General features: G+C 36.8%; 1 protein-coding gene and 1 long non-coding RNA gene across 11 annotated transcripts in view; one reads left to right on the top strand and one right to left on the bottom strand.

Moving 5' to 3' along the window:
- Positions 1-22,423, top strand: part of LOC310898693 (uncharacterized protein) — a 77,437-nt gene extending 55,014 nt beyond the window's left edge. For 2 of the 6 annotated variants that reach the window (XR_014583540.1, XR_014583545.1), the window contains one exon: positions 557-571. Coding sequence is in view for 1 of the 6 variants with exons in the window: in XM_083834103.1 (XP_083690229.1) it covers positions 15,955-16,038; positions 20,424-20,538 (199 nt within the window). In the remaining 5 variants the exon portion in view is untranslated. Of the gene's footprint in view, positions 1-556 lie in introns of all 6 variants that reach the window. The other 4 variants (XR_014583541.1, XM_083834103.1, XR_014583542.1 and 1 more) reach the window with 4 other exon arrangements.
- Positions 1-26,255, bottom strand: part of LOC310898696 — a 94,795-nt gene that overhangs the window by 16,052 nt on the left and 52,488 nt on the right. The gene's annotated exons all lie outside the window — the stretch shown is intronic.

Below are 26,255 nucleotides of genomic sequence, written 5' to 3' on the forward strand. Positions count from 1 at the left end.
ATAGGTTTTAAGCTATAAAGTCAGCCTATTTAAGTATGCAAAATGAACTTAAAGTCGTTTAACTTACATTTTCCTACAACTCAGCTTGTGTAAGCTCCTTATAATTTTTTTATATTTACAGACACACATACAGATATAAATAAAAGTGTAGAGAGACTATAGATAGAAATCATTTCGAAGAACTGATATATTCAAAAACAAACAAACCATAATACCATAATTATATAAACAAGCAGGCCAGGATAAAGACAGAAGGAACCTGATACAAAATTCTGCTGGTAGATGAGCAGTTTGAATCAGTAAGATTGGATCTCATTCGTATGAGACATGGAAGGTGATACAGCAAAGCAAACCACTACCAGGAATGTAAAACGAAAGAAAACTATTTTTAAGAGCTATTTCTTCAAATTACATTTGTTTTTTCTCTGCTTACCCTATCATAGTAACATGTTGCTCCTCATATGCCTCCCCAGTTTTGATATAGTTTACCCAGTTTTAAAATGTCTGCATGCCACATCGGTGTGAATTCTAATGCACATTCTCACCATAAATACAGTGACATGTGAATTGAACCATGTACTGCCATCAAAATATGAACAAAGTACCTAGTGTTGGTGAGCTGGGTCCAGTCATTGGAAGCAACTGGTCAAGGTGAGACCTAGATTTTGTAGATTTTTTGACCAACACAGCTGAAGCAATGAGGTCCTGTCCTTTGCTTTTCCGAAATGTTTCGGGCTAGGTTTGCAGTTGTTCTTATGACATTAGCTGCCCCTAATGTTGTTTGAATGTCAAGTAGCTGCTGTCAGGATGGAAGTAGGAGTGCTCAAGATCTCCACAGCAAAAGGGAAACCCCACCTAATTTGTAATTGTTTTATTGTATTGCCAAACACCTAAAAGATCGGCAGTGTAATGCTGACATTCCTAAACCTGTAGACATAGAAGCTGTTTCATAAAAGCTTGTTTTAAAGTAAAGTATTTCTGACAGTGCCTGAGAATTGGAGGTTGTGCTGCACTAGACAAGAAGCCAAACTGATGCCAGACAAAAGGACAGTTTCATTGGGTAAGATAGCAAAGTTGAGAAATACAAGGGGTATAACTGGTTACACAAATCTGACACATTTTAATGGATGTTTGTCTCAATATAATTAGCCCATAGGTACTGTTACCTTATTCTCTGCAATGCTCTGTACAAGTGTCTTTTACCTCACAGTGGCTTTTGGACTGCACTTTGTGCACAGAGTCCTACATGGAAAGCATCATTTCTAATGTGTATTTTTCCACTTCTGCACAAGATGAAGAGAAATAATGGTCCTTTCGTGGATTTTTCTGGCTTAAGGATATTTTCTGTGAAACACTGAGCAATAAATTGTGCTAAAGGAAACAGCATCTCATCGTTACTCATGAAGTACTGTTAAACAAGAGATTGCCGTTAAACAAATGATTACAAAAGAATACAGTTAAACAAAGACTGAGTTCTCCCACCGGACCCACAAGTGTTTTACCCCTCAGTATAATATTTTAGAAGCACCTTTAGAAGAGAAGAACTGCACCACAAAAAACATACAACATTAACAGGAAAGTAGAACTGCATGCACCAGAGCAACACCATGATGGGAGGCTGCACAGGCAAACCAACGCTGCACACACACACCAACAACAGTTCTCAAGACTAAGCCCTTTCAAAAGCAACTGAGAGAACTTTCAGAGGGACTGCTCTTGCAGCTAGGGTGTACAGCATCGTAAAGATAGACCCACACTAACTCATGGTGCCCAAATCCATGGCAGGTGCTTCTCTCTTCAGCAGCATCCTCACAGTGTCCATTTCAATTAAGGTTGAAAGGTTATGTATATAAGGACTTCTTTTTTAATATGGGAAAATCAGCTCATATTTCTCACTATATTAGAACAAGTTTTAGTGTCTAAGGGAGAAACTAACTCCTTTGTTTTAAGTTATACCTGTCCAAAGCAGTTAGTGCTGCACTGTTTTGCTTTGGCCATTAACTAGAGGTTGTAGGAAGGGCTCTGTTATGACCCTCTGCCTCTGAGATCTCCAGCTGACTTGTTATAGGTCTGTCTCAAATCCAGTTGGAATCAGTAGAAGACTTTTCAGTGGTTTGGGGCTTTTATTTCCAGATCAAGACCTACATAGTCTTGGGTTTCTGCCACAGTTGGGAGTTAGGATTCAAACTCCTTTTACTTTCCTCTTTGAAAAATCTCTTCTTAAATGTTGTACATGTTGGCTTCTAAACATATAAGGTAGAGGAAAAAAGCTCAGTTTCATTGTACAGATTTACAGACGGAAATTGCTATGTATTAATAGTACTGTATAACTCTTCTTATGGAGCTTACACTCAGCAACCTCCAGGGTCTTTCAGCTACTTATATGAAGATGTGGTAAACATGCATCTGCCACAGAAAGTTTAATTTGATTGTTTATTTTCAGATATGATCTGCTCTCCTTCCCAGTTTGAATTTCAGAAGTATCAAATCCTTGGCACAATGACAGCAATCAGGCATGCTGGTGCAATAAAGTTACGAGCTGTCAACAGTAATTCAGGCTGGGTGGCAATATCAGGCCATATAGAGCCAGATCTGTTATTGTTTTATTTTTCAAGTTGGATTTCAAATCATCACATCAGCATTAATTCAGTCTCAATTAGGGTTCTGCTTCTTCCCTGTTCGTTGCCAGCTTTGTAGTTCTCCTGCTGATCTGAAATATTGGACTCCCACAACCCTGGAATTTTGGGTCCCCTTGCAGTTGTAGACTTTGCAGGTCCTCACTTCAGCTCTGTGTAGGGGGTGTAGTAAAACAGTGGGCAGCAGCTATTCATAACTTATTGAATCAAGTTCCTGCCAAATACCACATCTGAATATATGGTCAGCCTGTTAGTGGGTGGAAAATTACATTTCCCCCAGTTCTTGTTTGAAACATGCGTTTATTTGACATTACTCTGCAGGCTACCATTCAGTCAAATATATTAGAACTGGAAAATTATGCAAAAGCCTTGGCAAGTGCTGTAAGATAATTAGAAAATCATCCATTAAAACTGTTTTGCTAAAAAGGCAAAGAATTTCAAGACTTTTGTATTGACAACACCTTGAAACCCACATCTCGAGAAGAAAGCTCCAGACTGCAAACAAATATATTCTGCTGAGCAACAGTCTGAAATGGTAAGACCAAGAAGGTCAAACTCTACTTCCTGCATCATTGAAAATCTACATATTTCTGGTGTGCTACTAACCCCTAATAGTTTACTAGGTTTGTTTTTAGGTCATATATCTAAAAGAAGACCAAGAACTGGTTCAGAATTTCAAATTTCTTAGCTAAGCATACAAAACAGGAATTTTTCCAATCCTTTTATAAAAGATTGCAATAGCAGATGGCCAAATGAGTAAATGGCTAGCCATCATTTGAAAGTATATAGATGTGTTCTTTACTAATATACACATAATAGGCCAAGAACCCCTATACAAATTTTCTTACCAAAATTTTGGGTCCTGTGTTTATAGAGGTATCCTAAAATTAAAATGAATTGCTTGCTATTATCCTGGAAGCTAAAGAACCTTAGCTTGAGCAACCTTAGGACCTCTCACCTAGGAAAATGGTGATAAATACACAGGTTTTATTTCCTTCAAAGAGATTTTTATTTTTCCTATTAAATATTTTTTTAGAGATTAACATATGCATGCACTGCATTATATCCTTATAGTCTGTGTACTTTTAATATTAGATTTTCCGTGTCCTTCACAGCCAACAAACTCTAGACGACTTGACAAGAAACTATACCTTTAGGATGCTTTCACTATAGTAAACTGCTGAGCATATTGTGAAGAGGTTTGTTTTGCACAAGGATGAGGAGTTAGAGATCAGATACTCTATGCAGTGGATCTCAGTCAAACTCCTTTAGCTTTCCAGGTAATACCTGAACAGTCTGAAAGGACACATTTGGTGCATTGGAAACATTCCTGTGCTTTCATTCTTCTGCTGTCACAGAGTGATCCTAACTTATATTAATAGCATTTTGAATACTATACGTGCCGTTTAGTCAATCCATGTAGTAGCATGAGATCTCCACTCTTTCTAATGAAAATAAGTATGTAAATAGGACACAAATAATAAATAACCAATATGAAGAGTCTGACTGAAATGTAGCTGACTTAATCCAACACAGTGGTGGACATTAAAGAAAATGCTTGCAAAAGAAGTATGAAACCTCTGGTTCCTTCACTGTACACATGTATGGCCTGTTTATATGAACTATTCTATATTTCTATCTGCTTTATTTCAGATGTACTATATCTTTTCAGGACAGCTTTGTAAAGCTGATTAGAGAAGGAAGAAAACAGAAGGTTGATTCACATTGATATCTGTAAAACTTAATACTAGCACTGTTACAAGCATGTCTTCCACAGTCTATTGCTGTATCTCCTTATTTGTTGAAGCTAGCTAAAAAAAAAGAAAAAAAAAAAGAAAAAAAAAAAAAGAGGTGGAACAGCTCCATCCCTGTTTATGAACTATGATTCCTCTTCCTTACGGTTAGTGTGTGAGCAGCCAGCTGAGCAGATGAACTGCTTCGTTACAGTAGAAAAACATCATTTACAGCTCTGCCAAAAAGTGACATTTTTATAAGCAGATGTGCAACCTTGCTAAAGCCAATGAAATCATAGGCATAGTTTGCATACATAAGTAGTCTTCAAAGATCTGTGTTCGTCACTCTAATTGTTTTATAAACATTACAAGTAATGTCCATGGCACAGATCACAGCATATTTTCTACTGTAGGTCAACAAAAAATTATATTGGTTAAAAAAATCAGGATTCAAGTGATGAGTGAACAGTGTAGGTATTGAGTTACTCAAGCATAGTGAGATGAATTACATGAGCTAAAAGTTATCCTTGAGAGTCAACTAGAAAGAAAAGATGTTTGTTGTGATTCATTCCATCAACCAAGCATAATCTCAAGGGGAAGAATCTGGTCTAGTAAGCCACTTAGACAAATGTGTAATTCTTTTTCCTGTAGTAACTCACTTTTCCTTCAAAAAGTAGAGAAGATGGGACTGGCAGATACAACAATGGGGATCTTGCAGTCATACCATCTCTTCATGTAGATGATGTAAGCTTATTAATTAAAAAAAAGGTCCAGAGAAGATGTCAAAGTAACTGAGTTATCACTTGTCATTAAGCCTACCCTAATTTCTTTTACAACATAAATTTTCTGCAAGTTTTACAGAAACACAGATGGCACAAACCCCAGTTTTTATGGCTTTTCTTTCACACAGTGTTCTATTATGCCTTTTAAGCAGAGTCAACTACTAAGGCTACACATGTAACATTTACTGAACTGCATTGCAAGGGGAGTTCACTTTTGGCAGGCTTCATGTTAACAAAGCACATTTGGCACAAGTGTTTCTGTTTGCCTCATTACTCAGAATAAACAAGGGAGATCTGAATTGCAAGTTTGGGGTGAAATCCTGCATTCAGTTAATTCAATGGTAAAATTCACATAGACTATAGTGGAGCTAGAACGTCTTTCTCCTCTAACATCTTCCTCCACCTCAATGACAATCATGTCCCATTTCTGTGGACAGGCTATTAAAGATATGACCAAACAGTAAGTTACAGTGCAAAAAGTTGGGATGCAAACTCAGAGAGAATCCACTACATCATATAAACATTCCATATGGGCATTTTTTACCATTACTAAGTAAAATGAAATAATTCTTGCTGAAAGAGTTTTATTATTAGCTAAAAGAGGGAACATGGGCTGTTACCATGAACTGCCTGGTTTTCTTTGTATGATGTGGCAGCTATAGAAGGCTTGTATCTAATTACTGCAGAGCATTTGATGTGTTGTGAATTTACAGTCTTACTAAATTCTCACTTTTTCATTTGCTCACAACCCCAGAATCCACGCTGCATTGCAAACGACTCCTTCTAGTCCTTTTTTTTCTTGATTTTTTATATATGCATATACATGTAAGTATAAATCTTTACATTAAAACATATTTGACTTGGAAACGTAATGCTGGCTAGAGCCAATTATATTTGAGTGGAGTTATGCCTCATGAAAATTATTGCAATAATATGTTCAAAATTGTTGCTTTTGTGGTAAAAACAGAATTCACTTACAAGACAAAGAAAACCTACACTTACCAGATAACTAGTGGGATATGTCAAAAGGAATAACTTTGAAGAAGACGGAAACTGAGAAACAAGACAAAGGAAACAGGTACTAGAATATTTCATTTAATGACTATATGATAAGTCCATCATAGACCATTATTTATAGGTCACTTTCCTGTCAGCTGTAAGATTTCTGGCCCTAATCATGAGAGTCAACACAGACTTCCGAATAAAAACTTCCAACATGATAGAGATAATTCCAAGCCAGACAAAAGATACATATGAGCATGATTTGCTTCCTCTCTTACATTAAAAATGCCAAGATATTTCCCTAATAGTTCCTTAGCATTAATGACACTGTTTTCTCCCATTACAAACAACAAGCAAAAGATGTTTCTTTAGCAAGATCTTGAGCCTCACTGAATCTGAAATCCTAGTCAGCAAGAAGTTTAAAGGAAGAATATTTTAATATATAATTTTATAATTATAATTTTATTCGAATGCCTTGTTTTTACTCTATGCAAACTTTCAATTTTATTTACCCCTTTTTTGCTCTTCAGCACACACAGGTTTGGTTTTCCCTTTTTCTATCTTCATTTCAAATTACGAGAGGGAAAAATGCCTTTCTTTTGCTAGAGTTTTCATTTGATGTGAAGATACTTGAAAAAGATGAGACTGCCCTTAGGAGCATGGCCTAGTCAGAGAACACGCTGGCTCATAACTCTGTTCTGGTGTACAGTTACACAAAGAGTGATGGGAATCTGGGGCAGGTTTGGAGACAACTTTTTTTCCCAATGTTTGGACTGAAAATTGAAAATATCCAGGGCCAGTCTGAAAGAGACAATTTTTTTTTTTAATCCCAGACAAGAAAAAAAAAAAAAGTCACCCAGAACTTTCCCCTACACACACATCAAATGGGGGCATTTTAAACCTGTTTTTAAAAATAAAGGTACAAGAAATTTGAAGGTGAAAACAGATGTCCGTAAAGCAAATTAAGAAGGCAGCCCACCTCTCATTACTGCACATAAAAGTGAGCTGCTGCTACCTTCACTCATCATTTATACTGCATTCTCATTTTCAGCCTGAGACAGCTTTTAAGTTTCCAGCTTTCTGTGACTACAAACAATACTACAGAACTGTTATTGATTTACTGTGAAATATGGATTGCCCATATATTATGCTGTTCACCAAGAAGAGTAAAAATTCTTATTTCATTCTTTTCTATGAGCTAGAGAAACTTGGATAGAGCTTAAGCAACTGTTCCTACCTTCAGAGACTACCCTTATCACCACGACACTACGTGGTACTAGACCTCAGTTAGTACAACCTTTTTTATGCACAAGCACATACAGCAGAGAGAAGGAGAGACTATAAAGAGAGGAAGTATAAAAGTGTTGTTCAGTTCTGACAATTCAGACAAAGGTATCTGCCAGCCATATATTAGGATTTGTTCATTTCAGAAAATCAGTGAAGTAGGTTATTTGTTCACTTGTTCCTTCGTTGTAGTCTGGCTTTAGGTTTGGACATGGGCTATATACCTAAGGTATTTTCCCCTACTGACAGCATCTCTAGCGCTCTAGGGAAACTCGTTTTTGCCTGTGCTTTGATAACAGTTTCACACAACCCCTGAAAAGAGTCACTCTTAGGACCCTCTTTAATTGCAAGTGGAATGAAACAGGTTTTGTTAACAGTTACTATTAAAAAAAAAAAAAAACCTCTAACTAATGTTTCAATAAAGAGGTTTGTGTCTTTGTTGTTTTAAAAGCACATGAAAACAAGCAAGAAAATAAAATTATACAATGAAATAAACCATACAGGAGTTATTATACTAAGCTGTAAGTAAAAAAACTTTTATGTTTACTATCTTCCATAAATTCTGTAATAAGAATTCCATAAAATAGAGCCAAATATCACTTTAAGGAAATATATTGCTTCCATAAGACCGTACTATGCTGGTGCTAAACCCAGATGTTCTGATACAACATCAAACAACACTGCTAGCTTTTCTGCTGGCTGCCCCGTAAACCCACTCTTGTAAACTGGATAAATTCTGAAAAGATTTGCAGTATCAGGATGCTTGTGTGAAAGTGCTAATTGTCAAATCCCTATCAATTTACATCTACAGGCCTTAAAAAAAAAAAAAAAAAAAAGCCCATAAGTTAAATACAAGTAAGAATTATTAGGAACTACTTAGAAACCAGTTATTTATGTTTTAACAAATCGTTGGATAACATCAGAACAAAATAAATTAACAAAATCTGGAAAATTGCTGGTAGACCTCTACTTCCTGACATGGTCAGACTAAAAGAGGAAAATATTAAAATATTACGAAACAGCTAATTTTTGACAGTAGCAAAACAGCGTAGTATGAACCAATACTAGGCAATGTTCCTGCTATCTATTTTTGCCAGTGGACATGCATTGCTCAAGAGCAGGAAGAGAAATGGATGTTGATTTAGCAGCTGCCTTTTAAAAACTCTTCTTCAGACCCTTAGTATACTGACCAATGTTTGTGCTTTTACTGGGAGAGTTTCATTCACTTACAGAAGGTAGATTTACTCTACCAAATGAAAGTGTAACTTTTCAAAATTTATACACATTCACCAGAGAAGCTGTTCTATTATGTAATCTTCATGCATATTTGTCTGAAAAAGAGATCCACCTATGTATGAAGAGGACCCACGCTGAAAAACAAGGCCCTTGAGTTGTCAGTAGTTTTTCTTCTAAGTCACTGCCACATACGTCCACTGCTCATTTTGTTGTTCTACTTCAGTATCTAACATCAGAAATGCTGATGAGAAACATGAGCTGGTGTGCATTTACCTGGTCTCTGCACACATCAGATGTATTTATAAGTTACAGCTATAAGTGTTTGGTAGTATAATTTTGGTACTTGTGGAAACTCAACAAACCAGAAGGAAACATCAGATTCAAATATTCAAACAGTTAAATTCCACATAAATAAGTGACAAAAATTTAAGCAAAGTTTATTCAGTAGAAGGGTTTGCCTACACAAGCACTTGAACATAACAATAGATACTTGTTTATTTTAAAAGATTTATTTAAAGCTTTGGCTTTGTTAGTCACCAAAAGAAAATCCTGATAGCCATCAAAGGCTATGATGAAAAATGACCATGCAGAACATGGATGTTGTATATTTGTATTCAGCTTCCTCTGGAAAATTATATTAGATATAAAAGGTTTTCTAAATAAAAGGAAGTATTTAACAATGCTGACTCAAGCTTTATTAAGTTTTAAGTGGTAATTTCAAAGAAGACTTTTCCTCACAAACTGTTATTAAAATGTATGTAAGAGTAACAGGCAATCCAACAAGAAAAAGAGGGACTTTACCCAGAAACACCACAAAGCATTCTGCAAAATATCTTCACCATTTAGTAGAGCTAGTACTTGCAAAAATGCCCTACGGAAAATGTCCATGCAACATGGAAATATCTCCAGAAATACATCAACATCTACAATAAATATCTACGATGAAGAAATTATTTTCCAGTGGAGCTATATGATCAACATTCATTTCAAATCCTCATCAGTTTGAAAAAATAACATGCATTATTTACTAGTCTGCATAATAACACGTTGTCTTTTGTAATTGAGAGAAGGTCCCTACTTTTGTCCTCATAAAGTAGGACATCACTAACTGCATGCATCTCCAAGGCAAACAGGCAAGAACTGAGTGCTTCCTGAGGCTGGGGAAAGATCTTTCTGTTCCCTCCCAAAAAGCACATCAGCAGGGAAAATTACAGTGTTTACTGCCCTGCATTCTAAGGCCCTTATTCATGGAAACACTTTTACTTGGAAAATCACTTAAAAGTATGGGTTTGTGTTCAGGAATATGCTCTGCTGTAACTAAAACCTGTTGCCTCCTACAGGAATTACTTACATATTTAATGCTGTATTAAACCAGAACTAAATGTCTAAAACATTGAAGCCATTGAGATACAATTCCTCTGCAGCCAATGTTAAAATCTCTCTTCTACCAGCTGCTTTCTGGTGTAGTAGGCAGACTCTGTTTCTGCACTAAAAACATAAATTCTCCACTAATAGTTTCACGGTGGGCATCTACCCCATTGTGCTCATAACAGCCACTGAACACATGTGATCAATGTTAAGAATCAAGTGCAAAGCCCTACAAATTTTAAGGGGAAAATGGAGAAGGAAAATAGTACTATCTTCAGTAGTCAAGACTGGATGCTTGATTGGTGGTATCATAGCAAAAAAAAAAAAAAATCCCAACTTATCTGTCCATCCTTCTAGGTAAGATTAACATGCTAACAGCCTGAAAGAAAGGTTCAAGATTGAGGAACAAATTTACTGGAAGGAAATGCATGAGCAGAGTCTTGTAGATGAGCAGAAGAATAGCAGGAGAGCAGAACTGGGAGAAACTGTCCAGGGAAGCAAAGATGCCCTTAAAACCAATTTTATGAAAACATCAGCCTGCGAAATTTAGAGACCAAGGCAAAACTTGAAATGCTGTAGAGAGAGAATGGAAAAAAGAACAATAGATATATTCTGCAATTAAGAAGGCAACTGATTAATCTTGAGAATATTGAAACTAATGGTAAGTTTATTTTGTTTTGTTTTTTAAAGCTAATGAAATTCATTAGCCTGTTTTAAGTTGTTTTTGTTGTTGTGGTGGTTGCTTTGTTCTGTTTTTGTTTGGCAACAGACTTAACAAGAAAGAAATTCCTCTTTTGTTTCCAGAGAATTTCTGGGTTTTGTTCTTCCTGATCTAATTTTTATTGAGGCCACATTCTCAGAAGCACAATGTTGAATTTCTAATGCTGAATGGAAAGGCTAATAGCTTTATCACATTATTAGTAATGGCTTAACCACCTTTTAAAATTAGAAATACGCTTTTAAATATTGAAAGTACTGATTGGTAGGACAGGTAGAAAGTAAAATACAGTCCAGTTACTACAGGTACATTGCAAAAGAACTCTTACTGATTTCATTCGCTGTCCTAAATGCAAAAGAGCTTGGAGCTAAGAGCAAACTATTTCCCATAAGTATAATTTACAGGGAGAATCTCTGTTCAATAGAAGACAAAGAATATCTAAATAAAATATCAGTTCAACAGTTTTTTGAGGACACATCTTATTTAAATTTAAATTTTAGACAGATCTAAAATAACAGTTTGAGCCAAAAGCAAACGTTTTCATCTGGGAACCACTGAAAGTTTTATGGGCCCCTTGAGCTTACTAACTAATAATGACAGCAGCTTTTTTTTTTTTTTTTTTTTTTTTTTTTAAGAAACTGACTTTGTTCTGTAACAAAGATATTGTCCATCTAGGGTAAAAAAAAAAATGTATAAGTGTCAAATCCAAGGGCAAATATATAAGATTCAATTGTTAGAGAGAAAATAATAACATGTAAAGCCATCAAAGTTAAACAGTGGGGGAGGTAGTACTCAAGGTCATTCATCATATTTTCCTTTGCAATTTCAACCCTGTACCATGCCACCATATCCATAGCAAGTCACAAATATGATTCCTTGTTAGAAGGAAGAAAAAAAAAATAAGATTAAAGATGTGTTCTCAGCAACAGTATATGGAGTACTTTTCAGTCCTGTTATGCTTCAGGAGTAAAACTCAGCTCTGACTTCAGTGGATATCCTCATGGGCTTCACTGGGAATTGTACCTGCTCACGCCAAAGCTTCCTATGGCCAGGGACATTACACATGTCAGAGAAGCTGTTGTACCTATGAATCAAAAAACCCAGGGGAGCATTAGCTGAATGTGTTGGGCAGGAAGAGACTCTGATGGAAAGGTCTTAAAGTGAAACATTAAACCAGCTAAATCACAATGCTTACCACATTCTCCAAGAGTATATAAGATAATAATTTATTTTTAAATAATCAGTCAAGACTTTTCTTGTGCCAATGTTCTTTCAACCATCTTTCAAATGAGCAGGTTTGCTCATTTGAGCACAATTTACTTTGCTGGATACAAACTACATATTGCACCACATTTAAGCATTAGATAAGATTTGTATCTGCAGCAAAACTTCCCTCTATTTTACAGTAGCTTTTGCAGAAGCTTATCTGCACGTATCTTCCACAGTTGAAAAATACATTACTGCTCTCAGTTTTCCAACAATCCAGCCCCACATGTGGATCATAGTCACATCCATGCTGGTAGCACTTCTAGTTACAGGTGAACTCATCTCACAGGAGTCTGTCAGGGTTCAGGGAAGCATTCTACAACTATATTTAATTCCACATTCAGAGTATGAGTCCACAATATGATTTCTCTAGTGACAAAGCTAATACAAGCATTTCCCAAGCTTACACCCTCTAATTCTGCACTTTCACATGCTCATTTCCTTTTCCTGCCCTACATTCTAGTCTATGTCTGTGGTGAAGCACCTGCACATGACACCACGCAGGGAAACATATCACTGAAACAATGCAAAAAATAACTGCAATAATGACACTATCTGCAAGGATAGCAAACGTGTGAGTGCAGCTGAAGGGTGCCTTAGATTCAGAAGTTTTAACCTGCCATAAATCCTATTTGGGCAAGCATCAGTATAGGTAGAAGGCAGGTGGCTGTGGATCACAATCACATGCTCCACATGGAGGTGGCCAAAGCTACTGATGGCACACAGCTGCCTGCATTAGGTTGCTAACCACAGTGAGCATTTACAAGAGAGGCAGCATATTCTCATTAGGGTACTCCTTTTCCATGACTGTCACTTTGAGATCTGCCTACCAGATTGCGACACTGCCACCATTCAACTTCATTTTTATCTTTCTTCGTGTGAAGAGTTCTTAATCTTTTAATTAAGTGAATACAAGTGGCTTTACCAGCTTAGGCTTTTCATTATAGTCTTCACCTAAAACTTGCCATCTCTTTACCTCAGAGAAATGTAGTCAAATTTATCATACAAATTAGGTGAAGAGCTATTTCAGTTTTATTTCTAGTGGCAAAGCATGAGAAACAAGATTTTACAAAGTTCATAGCAGTGGCTCAAAAGGACGTGGCAGACAGGCATGGAAAGAAACCTTTTACAGTGGGAATAAGGTTTAACAGTAGTTCTTCAAGTCGAATAGAGACTTCACTGGCAAGAACATTCTTTTATTCCAAAATACAAGAAGGTCAGGATCTAAGCACAGCATAGCAGGGATATTTCTAGCTGAAACAACTGGAAAATGGAGATTAGACTCCTGTGGCATTTATTTTAGTCAGTAATGCAATAATTATTTTTTTTTCTGACTGAAATGCAATAAATAAAAACTGCGATCTTAGATCCTATTTATTTCTCCTGTAAGAGACTTCACTTCCAGCCTCACGGCTCATGGAAGAAATTAGTTCAATTTGTGCAAAATGTTACCTCTATAAAGGGTATTTGCATGTTTTGAATCCAACATAAACATACCACTGTCTATGCAGCAATATATTTGAGCGGCTGCATAAAGCGTTGGGATGTGTTTGATCATGGACTTTAAGGGTGTTACGGCAAAGCATCAGTTAAATATAGCGACTTCATCTCATTCTCTGCCAATTTAGCACTTCCACAACTCTTATAGGCGAGGCTTGTTATTTGACATCTGTTAACTGGTTACAGTCCCCTGGCCAATGGAATTCAATGTCTTCACTCTGCAGTGATGCAGGAAATGCTGCAGTTTCAGACCAAAGAAATGAATGTAAGCTTATACGCCACAAAATACTCCTGGAACAGAATGGTAATATGAAATAGAGAAATATGATAAAGTAAAGGAAAGCTCATATAACTGACCTACCCAGCCCACCAGCTTCAACACATGTTGGGGAATATCCCTCAATGGATGGGATAGTTATATCTGTAAAATAAGTATGTTTTGTAGCTCGGGGTAAAATTTCTTTAGAGTAACCTTTCCTAACAAAGGAATGAGTAGGCAAAATCAGGCACTAGACTAAAAAATAAAATGTATAATAGCGTAATAACTACTTATCATAGAATCATTAAGGTTGGAAAAATTGAAAAACTTATCTGCTTCTCTGTGCAGACACTGTGTGCTGTTGAGTCTGAACAAGCTCTCTGGCAAGCTGTTCATGTTCAACTTGCAATTTTTGAAAGGCATTTAGAATAAATATATATTCTTCCTTTCCTTAAACAGAGGTGATAACAGTTAGAGTTGTGATCAAAAAGAGAAACCTATTCGGCTGCATTTGCACAAAATACCAAGACAGGCCTGCAATAAACTTCATCCAAAGTACTAAGGCTTCTTAAATAAATGATAGATGGATTAGAAGGAGACCACCCATTTGGTTCCCAAAACTAATTATCCAGTGTGTGACCAACAGTTTCAGGTGCCAGTGAACAAATGCTCAAAATGGACAGACACATTTAACAGCTATATTTATCTATTTATGAAACTTTAAAAAAAAAAAGTCACTGATGGACCAAATACATTATAATCAATATCATAAATGGAAGTGGAGAATCCCAAAAAGAACAGCCCCATATGCTGAAGCTTCCCTGTTAATAACGTCAGTAGAAAGTTTCACAGAACAATTTAATGTTTATGGGTTTTTAGACTGTATTATTAGCGATATTTTAGCTTCTAACCTCTGGCTAACAGAGTCAAGAGTCCCACTTCACTGTCTTGCCCAGGACTTGCATCAGAGCAGCCAGCCTGTTCTTTGTGTTCTCGCTTTCTAGACATTAGACTCATTCCGGGGTTTGCCAGGCTCTGGGAAAGTTTTCTGTGTTTTAGTAAAGCTTGCAAAAAACAAACAAATACTGCTGGCTTGTCATATGGCTCTGTTAGTTCTCTAAATGTTTATGGGAGTTAGTTATTTAGGTCTATTGATCCAGGGGAAAAAACAGATGCTGCTTCATACTCCCCTCTACTGCAGGAGGTAAATTTTCTGATCATTTTATAATGTAATTCTATTCTATAAATTTATGATAGTTACATATTATTTCCAAATACAGAATAGAAATATCTATTGACTATTTCTATCTGTTTTGCATTGATAGCCCATGATTTTGCCATCTGTTTCCAGAAATGCAATTGCTTTTTTTTTTTCCTGTGTTCTAAACATCTTCTGATTGTCTTCGTATTAATCAGGCTTTAAGTTTCTTGGTAGCCAGAAACATTTTTAAACTTTTAGATTATATTCTTTGTCATTAATTACTTAAATTCATCAGGAAAAAAAAATGTTTTATTTTGCGTTCTATTTTGTAGCACCCTTCTAACACTTTCTTACAACCAGGCTATTTTCTGCTCAGCTTAACTTCTCTATGTCTATGAAATCATGGCTTTTTGAGCATCCAGTGGGCTCTCTAATCAGCTGCCAGTTTCCATTAACATTTCCTTTTCTGAATTTATGGTCTCTGTCACTTAGAGCAATATGGCATTAAATTTGGGGAAATTGGTCCTTTTAAAGCTCCAGATATATAGACTGATTTTTATGAAATGCAGTCACTAGTACCTGGTCAACTGCTTCTTTTAAGTCAATGAGTAACTCTTCTATATCCTCTTGAGTGAGGTCCAGCATTTGGTAACACTCTGGTGAGCACTGATTTTCTGTTCAGGGAAATTATTTCCAAGCATTTATGGAATATCGAAGGAAACTTGGCTTCTAGCCAATAGCAGGACCAGCATGCATCCCACAAATTGAATTCACTCTACAGAAGGGCTAGGTGGAAATTCTCCAAGAGAAGGGAAAAGAAAAAAAAAAAAGTTGGGCTTAAGCATTTTGATCTGTGGTCTTAAGGGATGCTGGACCAGGACAAGGCTCAAGTAAACCTTTGCTCAGCCTGTTCTTGGGTCCTGGCTCTTGGACAGACAGCTCCTTCTTTCTTTCCTTTATTTTTTACAGAGAATTACACTTGGAGCTGCCTGTTGCAGAGTTAGCATTTAGAGTCTGGAAAATCCAGCACCAGCCCAAAGCTCTGGAGCTCTGGTGAGTGAAAATTCTTGCTTGATAGTGGACATGCTACAAATTCTCCTTGAATTAAGTTACTCAGGACTAGAGGTGAAAGATTTTAGGACCTCCTCCTACTGCCCATTGAAAATCACATTCACAGAGATAAACCAGACATGCCTGCAAGTTTCATAGAGCAATTGCAGCACATAGCTGGATAGCCAGAATGTATAACAACTTTCCTTTAGGAAAGACCATGCATGCTCTGATGTTTCCAAAACAAAGTTTTCTTGGAAATTCTGGCTAATTTCTAACAGAAATTAGAAAATTCCTGGCATCCATCCAGTCCAGACTAAAAACATCTGAGTAAAATTTTAACAGACTAGAAAAGCTGCTTTACATCTCTAGATGTGACAGCAAGATTTGAGAACCTTGTTCTGTGTTTTTTTCTCCCCAAGACACTGATGGTAGATATTTCAGAATCAGTTTTTCCTATTTTCTAGTGACATGTAATGTTCTGGGTGCCCATTATTAAGTAGCAAGCCTTGGAAATGTGCTTTAAATACCAATAGCTGATGAATCTCAGTTTTCCTACAAACCAAAACTGAGTTCTCAGATTGGCTTGCAGCCTCAAAATCCAGAAACTTTGCTGCTTGTTGTTCAGTCAGAGCACATTCTAAAGCTACATAAAATGTAACCCATAGAAAATCTTTATCTATAACATGGATACAGATACTTTGTGATCATCCTTTGAATCCTGATTTTATGATTCATAACCTGATTGCATGCCAGACTGACAAGGTGAGGCATCATTAATAAAAAATAAAAAAAAATCTTTGGGGTATTAAATCTCCTTTGCTGCACAGAGTAGGAATAACCTAGACATTTCTGATTGGGAAAGATGACCATCTATTATATGCAAGATATAAAGAACACCTGAGTTGTGTTAAACAAGGATTTAATTTAGAAGTGCTATCAAGGAATTGTCAAAAGAATCATATACATGCTTATGCATAGAAAGTTACTGAAAAAAAAAAGAAAAAAGGAAAGAAAAAGTTATGTGTAATTTGAAGATTGTAGGCATCTTTTTCCCTGAGTTGTCTGCATTCACAAATGAATTCTTACATTTGTATATCCATAGCTGGATAGTGAATAGAGATTTGAGTGTTTGCTGAGATAAGTTGACATGTGAATCTGAGTCTTTACATATGTGATTCATTTATGTTGCTTTAGATTTTCAAGGGAGGATTATTCAGGGGAAAAAAAAAATTGACCTCACTGAAGACTGACTGAAAAATATACTTCAGGCAATCATTTTAGTTCCTTGGGAATACATAAATAATACAATAATGTTCAGATATTATAGTTCAGATGGCCTAGAATTACTGATCCAGTATGTAAGGCTTTACAATAAAGAGAAGAGTTATTGTCTGTCTGAGCTAGAAGCAGAAGCTTCTTTAAACTGAATAGACTTAAAAAGTTCTCTTTTACCAAGTTACACAAACACAGATGACTTGGCTTCTGGTTAGTGAATGACAGTCAAAGAAAACTGTACTTAGGGACTTCAATGTGAGGTGGAGTTAAAATATACAGAATATTGACTCTGCAACACAGTGGAGCTAGCCCTGCATGGAATATGGCTATGGTGGATTCTGCAGGTGAACTCAGTACTGACATTCTGGGAAATGTGTTACCATCCTGCATGAGTTTTATGGCTTCTTTTACCTTTTGATCCATACCTCTTAAAAAGTTGATGGAAACAGTTTCAATAACATTTTTGTTTAATGTTACTTCAGAATGTCTTAAGGGAAACCTTTGTTATACAAAACCAAGCACTACAAAAGTGATCATTATTGACCACTGCAGATTCATTTAAGTCCATAATAATCTGCCACATCTCTAACACTCCACACTGCAATGCCTAACTTTGGACAGAATTATTTTTAATGCAAGTTAAAAAAAGAAAATTTAATTTTGTCATGTTAGATGAGCGAACACAACCCCGTGAAAAACAAAACACAAAAGTCTCTGACCCCTCCATGAAAATAACTTGCATTCTGCAAAGCAAAACAAGATAGTGAAAAAGCTTTTCTCCTCCCAAGTATGCAGCTAACACCACTTCAAAAGCTGTATCAAGTGTCAGTACACCACATTAATAGGCTGCTTAAAAAGACATGGACAAGTTACTCAGTTTCTTGTGGTCTTCTCTCATAGAAAAAATAAAAATAAAAATGTGTCTTCAACATTTTTGAGACTGCCTGGCAGAAATATAATTGAATTATTTATCTTTCTGTTTGGTCCTGCTATAAAGCCAAATATAATTTAATGAACAGCTCAAAAGCCATTATTGGGCCAAATTCTCAGTCATGGAAGTAATTTCATTTCTTGTGTGTTCTATGCTGCAACCAATTTAATTTAACTGTGGGGTCCTTCAGCGATAACTAGTGTAAAACCTGTTCATAACTGTCAGTGACTGGCACTGAACACAGGTCATATCAGCATCTAGGGTAGATTCCTATGGATTAATTGATATTAATGAAGCTACATCACTTAACATTCACTGCTAAGTACTTTCTGGTCCTTGAAGAACTGGACCTGACAGCACTGAGAAGGTGACCAAGTAAAGCTCATAGCTAAGGATCTTAAAATGGCTCCTGTTCAATTAGAAGAACTTGTTCGTTAAGTTATTGCAAAATAATTTAGCAACTACATGTAAAATTTTCAAAGCTATTCATTGTTTTTCAAACAAGAGTGCAAAAAAATTACAAAACACTGAAAACACAAATGTTTAAATATCACATTTGTGTCATCTCCCCTGAACTTTGATGCTAGCTACAGTAAAATTAATAATGTTTATAATTTCCTTCTTCCCGTTGTCTTTTCAAATTGTATCCATACTTTAAGTACAGAGTGGCAAAGTTTCAAAACATTTTTTTCTTTTTCCCATTTTTATTTTCTTAAGCTTGACAAAGTTTCGAGAAGTTAGAATAAAAGGCAATGCATACACAGAAGTCCCAGATGACATATATTTTTTTTATTCCATACCCAAAAGAGGGAGAAAAGGGAAGCAAAATTCAAAACTAGAGATTTAGGGCTTCCAAATTAAAATAAAATAAAATAAAATAAAAAATTAACAACCTTCTGTACATTTTACTGTAGTTTCCCATAAAAAATAAATTGAAAGCAGTATTTACCAAGGGAGAAGATACTTCCAAAAAGCCTGCACTATCCATGGGAAACATGTTGTTACATTTTTAACCAGATCTAATTTAGCCTGAAATATTTCTGATCTATTCCTATCAGGGAGAACTCCTGAGATGATATGAAAACTAACCTCACCTACCAGCAGAATTAGAAACGATGACTATGTCAGTGTCAAAAGGCAGGGCTCATTCAAATAAAATAAAAAAAAAAAAGGCTATGTGAAGAAGACATTAGTAAATCAGGCAGTTGATCAAAGTGACCATTTGATCTTACCATTTGAATTTCAGCTCTTACTTAAACCAACAATAAGACAAAATAAAACCAATTAATGCTTCCTTAATTGCAACAAAATGAAATGGTTTTGTTCTAGTTGTACATCAGAACAGCTCTTCTAATTCTAACAGCAGTATCTTTATAACTGGAGGCATGTGGCCCAACATAAGCTTCCTGAATTTCAAGCTCCAGCCTCAGTTGCACTACTGGCAATGAATAAAACACTCATCTTTCTGCTTGTAAAATGAACAAGGTACATCTGCCAGGCATGCCTAAAACCATTATGCCATATTTACAGGCATTCAGTACAGAGCTTGTGATTAGTCCGTGCTGCAATGAAGTATTTACACTGGGTTTTGTTCAAGAGAGAGAGCACAGAATTTTATCCCTTAATCTGCTATGAAGCTGGGTACCGACAAATCACCTGCATACCATTATGATGGCATTATTTTCTATATGAACATTGCAAGTACACAGAGCACTTTACAAACTAATACAGGTCCTACCCTGATGACTTTGTAACTTAGATATCTTTTGGTCTAAATCATTTCAAATTTGTCAAGGTATTGATAAAATTGTGCTGAGAAGAGAAGCAATGTCTGATAATAGAATTATCAAGCAAAGAAAGCAGCCATCCTATCTTGCCAGCACAAGACCAAGCTGAAGCAACACTAAGCACAATTTCTTTCTGTTCAGAATTCTGAGAGTACTTACCCCCATCTGTACAGCAGATTTAATTCAAACTTTGGGGAAAACAGTCACTATTATAGGGCTTAGAGCCATCAGAATCTCTGGAACTATTTATAAAATAAATAGAAAGAAATTATTTACAAATAAAGTGAAGGAGAATAAGCTGCTATCCACCTCTTCTTCTCAAGAAAAAAAAATGTTGCTGCTGTTGCTTATGATTAGAGAAATGCTTAACATTGTGCTTGTCTTCCCTGTAGCAGATGTGTGCAAAATTGTAATTTCCAAATGCATGATTGTGAGCTACAGAAGAGACCAGGCTGTCCAAACACTGTTGTAAAGGAGTCTGAAACTTTTGTCTATGTTGCTGTTTAACTCATAGGAAAACAATCACACACTACACAGAAATGTTGAGATTTTTGCTGACCATTTCTAAGGATGGCAACAAAACCCAGAGATAGAGATAGCTCTATATTTTCTGATAGAATGTTTTTTCTTAAACAAAAATGCCAACTCCTTGAAAAAGAACTGTTGCCCAGGAATGCATCAATTCCAGCAAAACTCCTATGGAAACAAGACCGGACTGATCAGAGAGGTACCTGTTTTCCTCCTACCTTGCCAGATTTATTCCTTCCCAATTCCTCTGGCAAACTGCTAGAGAAGTAAAAGCCTGAAAACCAGCTGCCTACTTTGGGGCTCCAGAACTGCTCAACTAATGGACTCAGTAATGACATGGATGCTCAGAAGCCCCAGGATTCAAACCCTTCCTATACTGTTGTTGTTTTTCCAACATTGTGGAGAACCTTTGGAAGAATCTGGAAAACATGCTATGACTTCTTCGAAAGAAAACTTTGGACCTTCTACTGCACCCAAAATTTCACAATCTCATTCCATGGTTCTGTTTTAGAATGATTTCATGCAGACACGTGCATAGTTTTTAGTTTTCCAGGAAACTGGGATTCTGGTTTTGAATGAATCTAGAATCCTAGATATTTCTCAGAATGACTGGAAGTGCCTAAAACCTGTCTCCACACTCTGAAAAATTCTCTAATTTCTAAGTTTAAAAAAAAAAAAATCTGAACTCTTACCATTGTAGAAAAGCTTGTGCCTGGAAGACTTAAACTGCACAGTCTCAGCATAAAGACCTCGGAGAGACATAAAAGTTGCCTCCAAAATGTGTTCATGCTTCAATGCATTATAAATGTCTCTTGTTACTCAAAATAACAAAGTAACAGAGTTTTTTTGGCATAAATCCAAATCAAAGCTGCAATAAAAAGTCAATGTTTGCATAATACTCTGTCAATTCTTGATAAGCACATTAATCAGGGATTCTTGACAATGTGTAAGAACACAGAAATATGAGATTAATTCAATGCACATTTTATTTTTAATCACTGTCCAGCTATAAAGTTATTTTATATATGCAATATATCATAGCTGTTTTCTGTATAGATGATCCTGTCCCTTTTGCTTCAGGAAAAGTTACATAGTGCACTCTGTGGGATACAAATTGAATGTGCAGCAAGACAAAAATAAAAGGATCAATATTATCATTTCCCACAGATTTACAAGGATTTCAAAGTAATAGGTCTTTCAAAACTTGAACTGACTATAATAGCTTGGAGCTAAATGCCTACATGTTATTTGAAACCTTGCTGGTTTGTGAATATTGATCCTATATAATTTTTATGTGCTTTTATGAATAATGTATAAATGCCTTGAGCTGCAGCTAGGTGCTTCTGATCAAGGAAAATAAGACTGTGAAATACATTTAAAATGGATTGGATGCTGAAGTACAAGGTTAGCTCCAAGTGTGAGCTAAGCTTGGGAATGTCATGCAAATATAGAAAATTGTCACAAAGAGTTTGGATTTTACGTGATGTCTTTAAAAGTGCGTTAGCAAAAAGTCTAGACATTATGGTGAATATTAGGGTTTTTGAATCCCATTGCTTCTCTGCTTAAAGAGGTAAGGACAACACATCCAGTTACTAGTGCTGTGAGAAACATTTGGTGATATAGTGATGAGGACCGCACCTCTAGTAATGACAAAAATACCTGTGTTCAGTGGCCATGTTTTACAAGGTTAAATATTTCAATAAACCACCAAAAGACTCATACTGTTTAATGCACTCCTTTACTTAGTCAAAACAGAAGGACTAGTCTACTAAACACTGGAAGTTGAAATGCCTGCCCTGGCCTAAGTACTTTGAGTACACCTGCACTGCACGAGAACACTATCATGAGCCGTGTAGGTATCAGAAGCATACCCTCGTGTTCCTCACACACAGGTTTTTCACACAGTCTAGTTGCCCTTGACTGACCACCACATGGACAGATTTTTGCACTATGCTGTGGGGCCAAATGCTTAGAGTTAAACTGACTGGTGTGGTATTTGTTCCACGTTTAAAAACAAATGGCTGGTGAAATTAAGTTCCCTAATGTAATAACTATGATATTTTCCCAAGCATCTGATGAAACAAAACAAAACAAAAAAAAAGGAACTACGCAGAATCCTGCAAGTGTTGATCTGGAAACCAATGTTCAGCCACTTGCACATACAGTAATTGAAATTCTGTAGTAGCTTTGAGCTACATATAAACTGTCATAGTGGAGCAACACATGCCCTGCTCCCACAGCCAACCAATATGGAACTAGGACTTTTCATCTGGACGCCACTCTCATGGGGAAACGCAGAGATATCATGCTAAGGAAATGCAGATGTTAACCAGAGGACAGTATGCGCTGGTGCCTTAAATACATAGAAGCTGTCAACGCATCCTGCTGCAGGTTGCAGTTTTTTTTCTTTTATTCAGCCTTCCCGTAGTTCATATGACAGTGAGTCTTATAATGTGCTACTCCCTTGCATGACCTGACTTCATGCCCAAATGCAGTAACATGCAACTGAAAGTCACATCCACCAGACTCCCTCCCCTTGCATTCACTGTATTCCACGACTGCCAGAGATCATGATCCTGCCCAGCAGGCGCTCAGTACTAGGGCTGTGACCATATACATCTCCAGGCTTGCTTTCTGGAGAATTTCCAAATAGCAAAATGAGAAGATTTCAGCAGAGTTGGCACAGGCAAGCTGCTCAAACAATGCTGGTGCAAGTCTAAAACTGAAAGCCACATACAAGACATGGAGGGCCAGGGACACAAGCCAGCAATGGTGTGCAGCTCAATATTTCCAAGAGGTATTATGGTAGGGATGCATCTTATACTAATGCAAGATCCTTTGTGCTGGAGCTAGAGCTGCACAAGTCAGAGTCTGAAAGCCAGCCTTCCCTCTGGGTATTTCAGCACTGAAACATAAGATGTGTTTTATCATGGGTAGAAAGCCACCTTCCTGTCACCCCGCTCCTCTGACAAGTCACAGGAAAGCTGATAGTCAAAAGCATCAAACGCCATGAGTCTAGATCCTGTGGCATATGTACATGGAGGAGGAGTATGGACAAGGAAAGGAAAGAAAAGGACAAAGGAAACATCAGCACATACACATAAATGAGACACATGAACTGTAGAGTGAGTCAGGAGGTGGACATAAAACTGCAAAATCACTCCAACTTCAGAGAAAGGAAATTTCAACTTTCAGGGAGCCATTTCATGCCCGTCTTGCCTGTGGCCTGCAGACAGCTGTAACACCAAACACTAGGCCAGGCTGTGAGTAGCAAGTCACATGATGCACATTTGAAGCACTGAGTAGTGTACCCAAACTGTAGGCTTCCCAAGACAGACCAGATGCCATGGCAACAATTTTAAAATAGTGCAATACATCCTGTGATTATAAACCCTTCTCCCCACATTGTCTGAGTAACAGCACAATTGGTAAGGGGGTGACACATTAGACTTCTTTTTCTTTTCCATTCTGCTAGACAGACCTGATCTTAGGACTGCTTTTTTAATATGTTTGATTTTTTGCCATTGAACTTGGACCTTACTGCTTTTTTAATAAATACAGGGACAAGACAAAGCAGATTTTGCAAGCTGAAGATTATTGCAGCCTGTAGAGGTAGGCAGTATCTTCAGAAGGAAACTGCTTATCCACTGGGATAGGCCTTTGCTCAATAAACCCAGAACTAGATTTGGAAGATAAATCAACACCATTGTGCCGCTGGCCTAATCCTGGTTTGGGAGGTGCTTCAGGAGTAAAGTTTAAACCATGAAATTTGGTCAGCAGATCAAGATGACAACATTTTCTAGGAATACCATCACTAGCAGTCGTGGGTGCAGATAACTTACCAGGCTTGTCCTCCATGTTGGCAGCAGGCCCTGTGTTTACCTGTGAGACCCTCTCCTCCTGTGCTACTACTGTGCAGGTTTCAGGGACTCTTCCACAGCCCTGCCAATCACTACAGCACTCAGCAGACCCTGAAGATATACTCCCCAGACACATCCTTGAGCTCTTGTCATCCTGGCCAACCTACTGAATGTGAGCACCACTCATTTCAGTCCCAGCTGAGGTGCATGAAAGAACCTCAGCTGTTGCTGTGGGACTGCGGGATCAGGGGAAGGAGAGGATGTACACCTTATTTATAATACCAGAGGATTCTGAATTTCACTAATGACTGTCATCCCTTACAAGGGAAGATACTTCAGTAAGAGAACTTCCTCACATAACTCTTCCATGATTTGACTAATACTGTTCAGTGAATGGCCTCCTCATACATCAATCTTTTGGAAACTGCATTTATTGAGGTTCCAAATTTGATCTTACAGTTAGTTTAGGCAGGTTCCTCGATGTTGATTTAGGTGTCACTTAAAAAAAAAAAATAAACACATTGGGAAATCTTTGTTACTCTCTTTGACAGTCAGAATGGTTTCTAGACAAATTTAAAATCAAAACCAAATCTGTTTCTAGAAAACAAGGAATTCAGATTACATAGATGCAAATACATGGCAGGGGGGTTGGAACTAGATGATGTTTAAGGTCCCTTCCAACCTTAGCCATTCTGTGATTCTATGAAATACAATTTGTATCATGAAACGTGCTATTCCATGTCCCAGATTACTTGGTTTTAATTGCAAACAATGCAAGACTCATGGATGACTGGTTTCAGCCCAAAAGAAACTATTAAAAACCAATACTTCAAAGCTCTACCAGAAAAACAATGTGTAATGGAAATTCTAACAGGCCTCTAATTAACCAATGAACTTTTTCTACATACTCTTTTGCAGCTACACCCATCGGCCAGAATCTCTATTGGCGATACTCTGCTGAAATGATTATGTGCTGGTGGAAGGATATGCTAATAATAATAGCCTGAGTAGGACTAGAAACTATTAGTAAGCCCTATCTGATGTTGAATACACGAATGTCATTTAAACACTTATCAAGTTAGGAAACGGTGAATATTCGTCTTTTAAAAGTGCAATATCATACACATCCAATTGAACTTTAAATTTAGCTTTCTTTTCAGCAGGTTTTCTACTAAGGAGACCAAAGTGTGATAAAGGTTAAGTTTTGTGAATGTGTGTAGAAATTCAGACATGCCTACCACATTTGTTTTTTCATCCTCATGAGCTTATATTTTATATTCCAGAGAAATCCTTTCCTGTGATTTATTCCTTGTTTTCCATTCCACAAAAATGTGTGCCTCCCAAGACACTTGTTTTCTAGCTTGTAAACCTCAGAACATCATAATTTTATCAAATATAGACACAGAGAAAATAATTTTGAATGTAACAGCGTGAAAGCTTAACACGTATTTCTCGTTAGCAGCTTTAGCAAGAAGGGGAAGGGAAATATGGTTTCTATTCACTATTTATTCTTCTATGAGCACCTTCTAGTATGACTTCTCTCTATCATATTTGCCCCAGCATATTCTTGGTAGAGAAAGAACTGTATTTAGGCTCTTTTGATCTTGATGTATTATTATATACTTTGCTGCATAGTTTCAATTGAGAAAGCAATACAAAAGGAACAGTCTTTCCCCTTAAGACGTAAAATTAGATGGTTTGTGATTTTCTTTTTTAGTTACTAGGGAATAATTGAAGTGTGATGTCGTGAAAAATAGGTTGGCAGCTCACTGACCGGCTCACATACTGACTACATGTTTCACAATGCAGAAGATTGAAAAGGAATTATTTTTAGAC

This window comes from Anser anser, assembly GCF_964211835.1.
Source record: "Anser anser genome assembly, chromosome: 4".
Lineage (NCBI taxonomy): Eukaryota > Metazoa > Chordata > Aves > Anseriformes > Anatidae > Anser > Anser anser.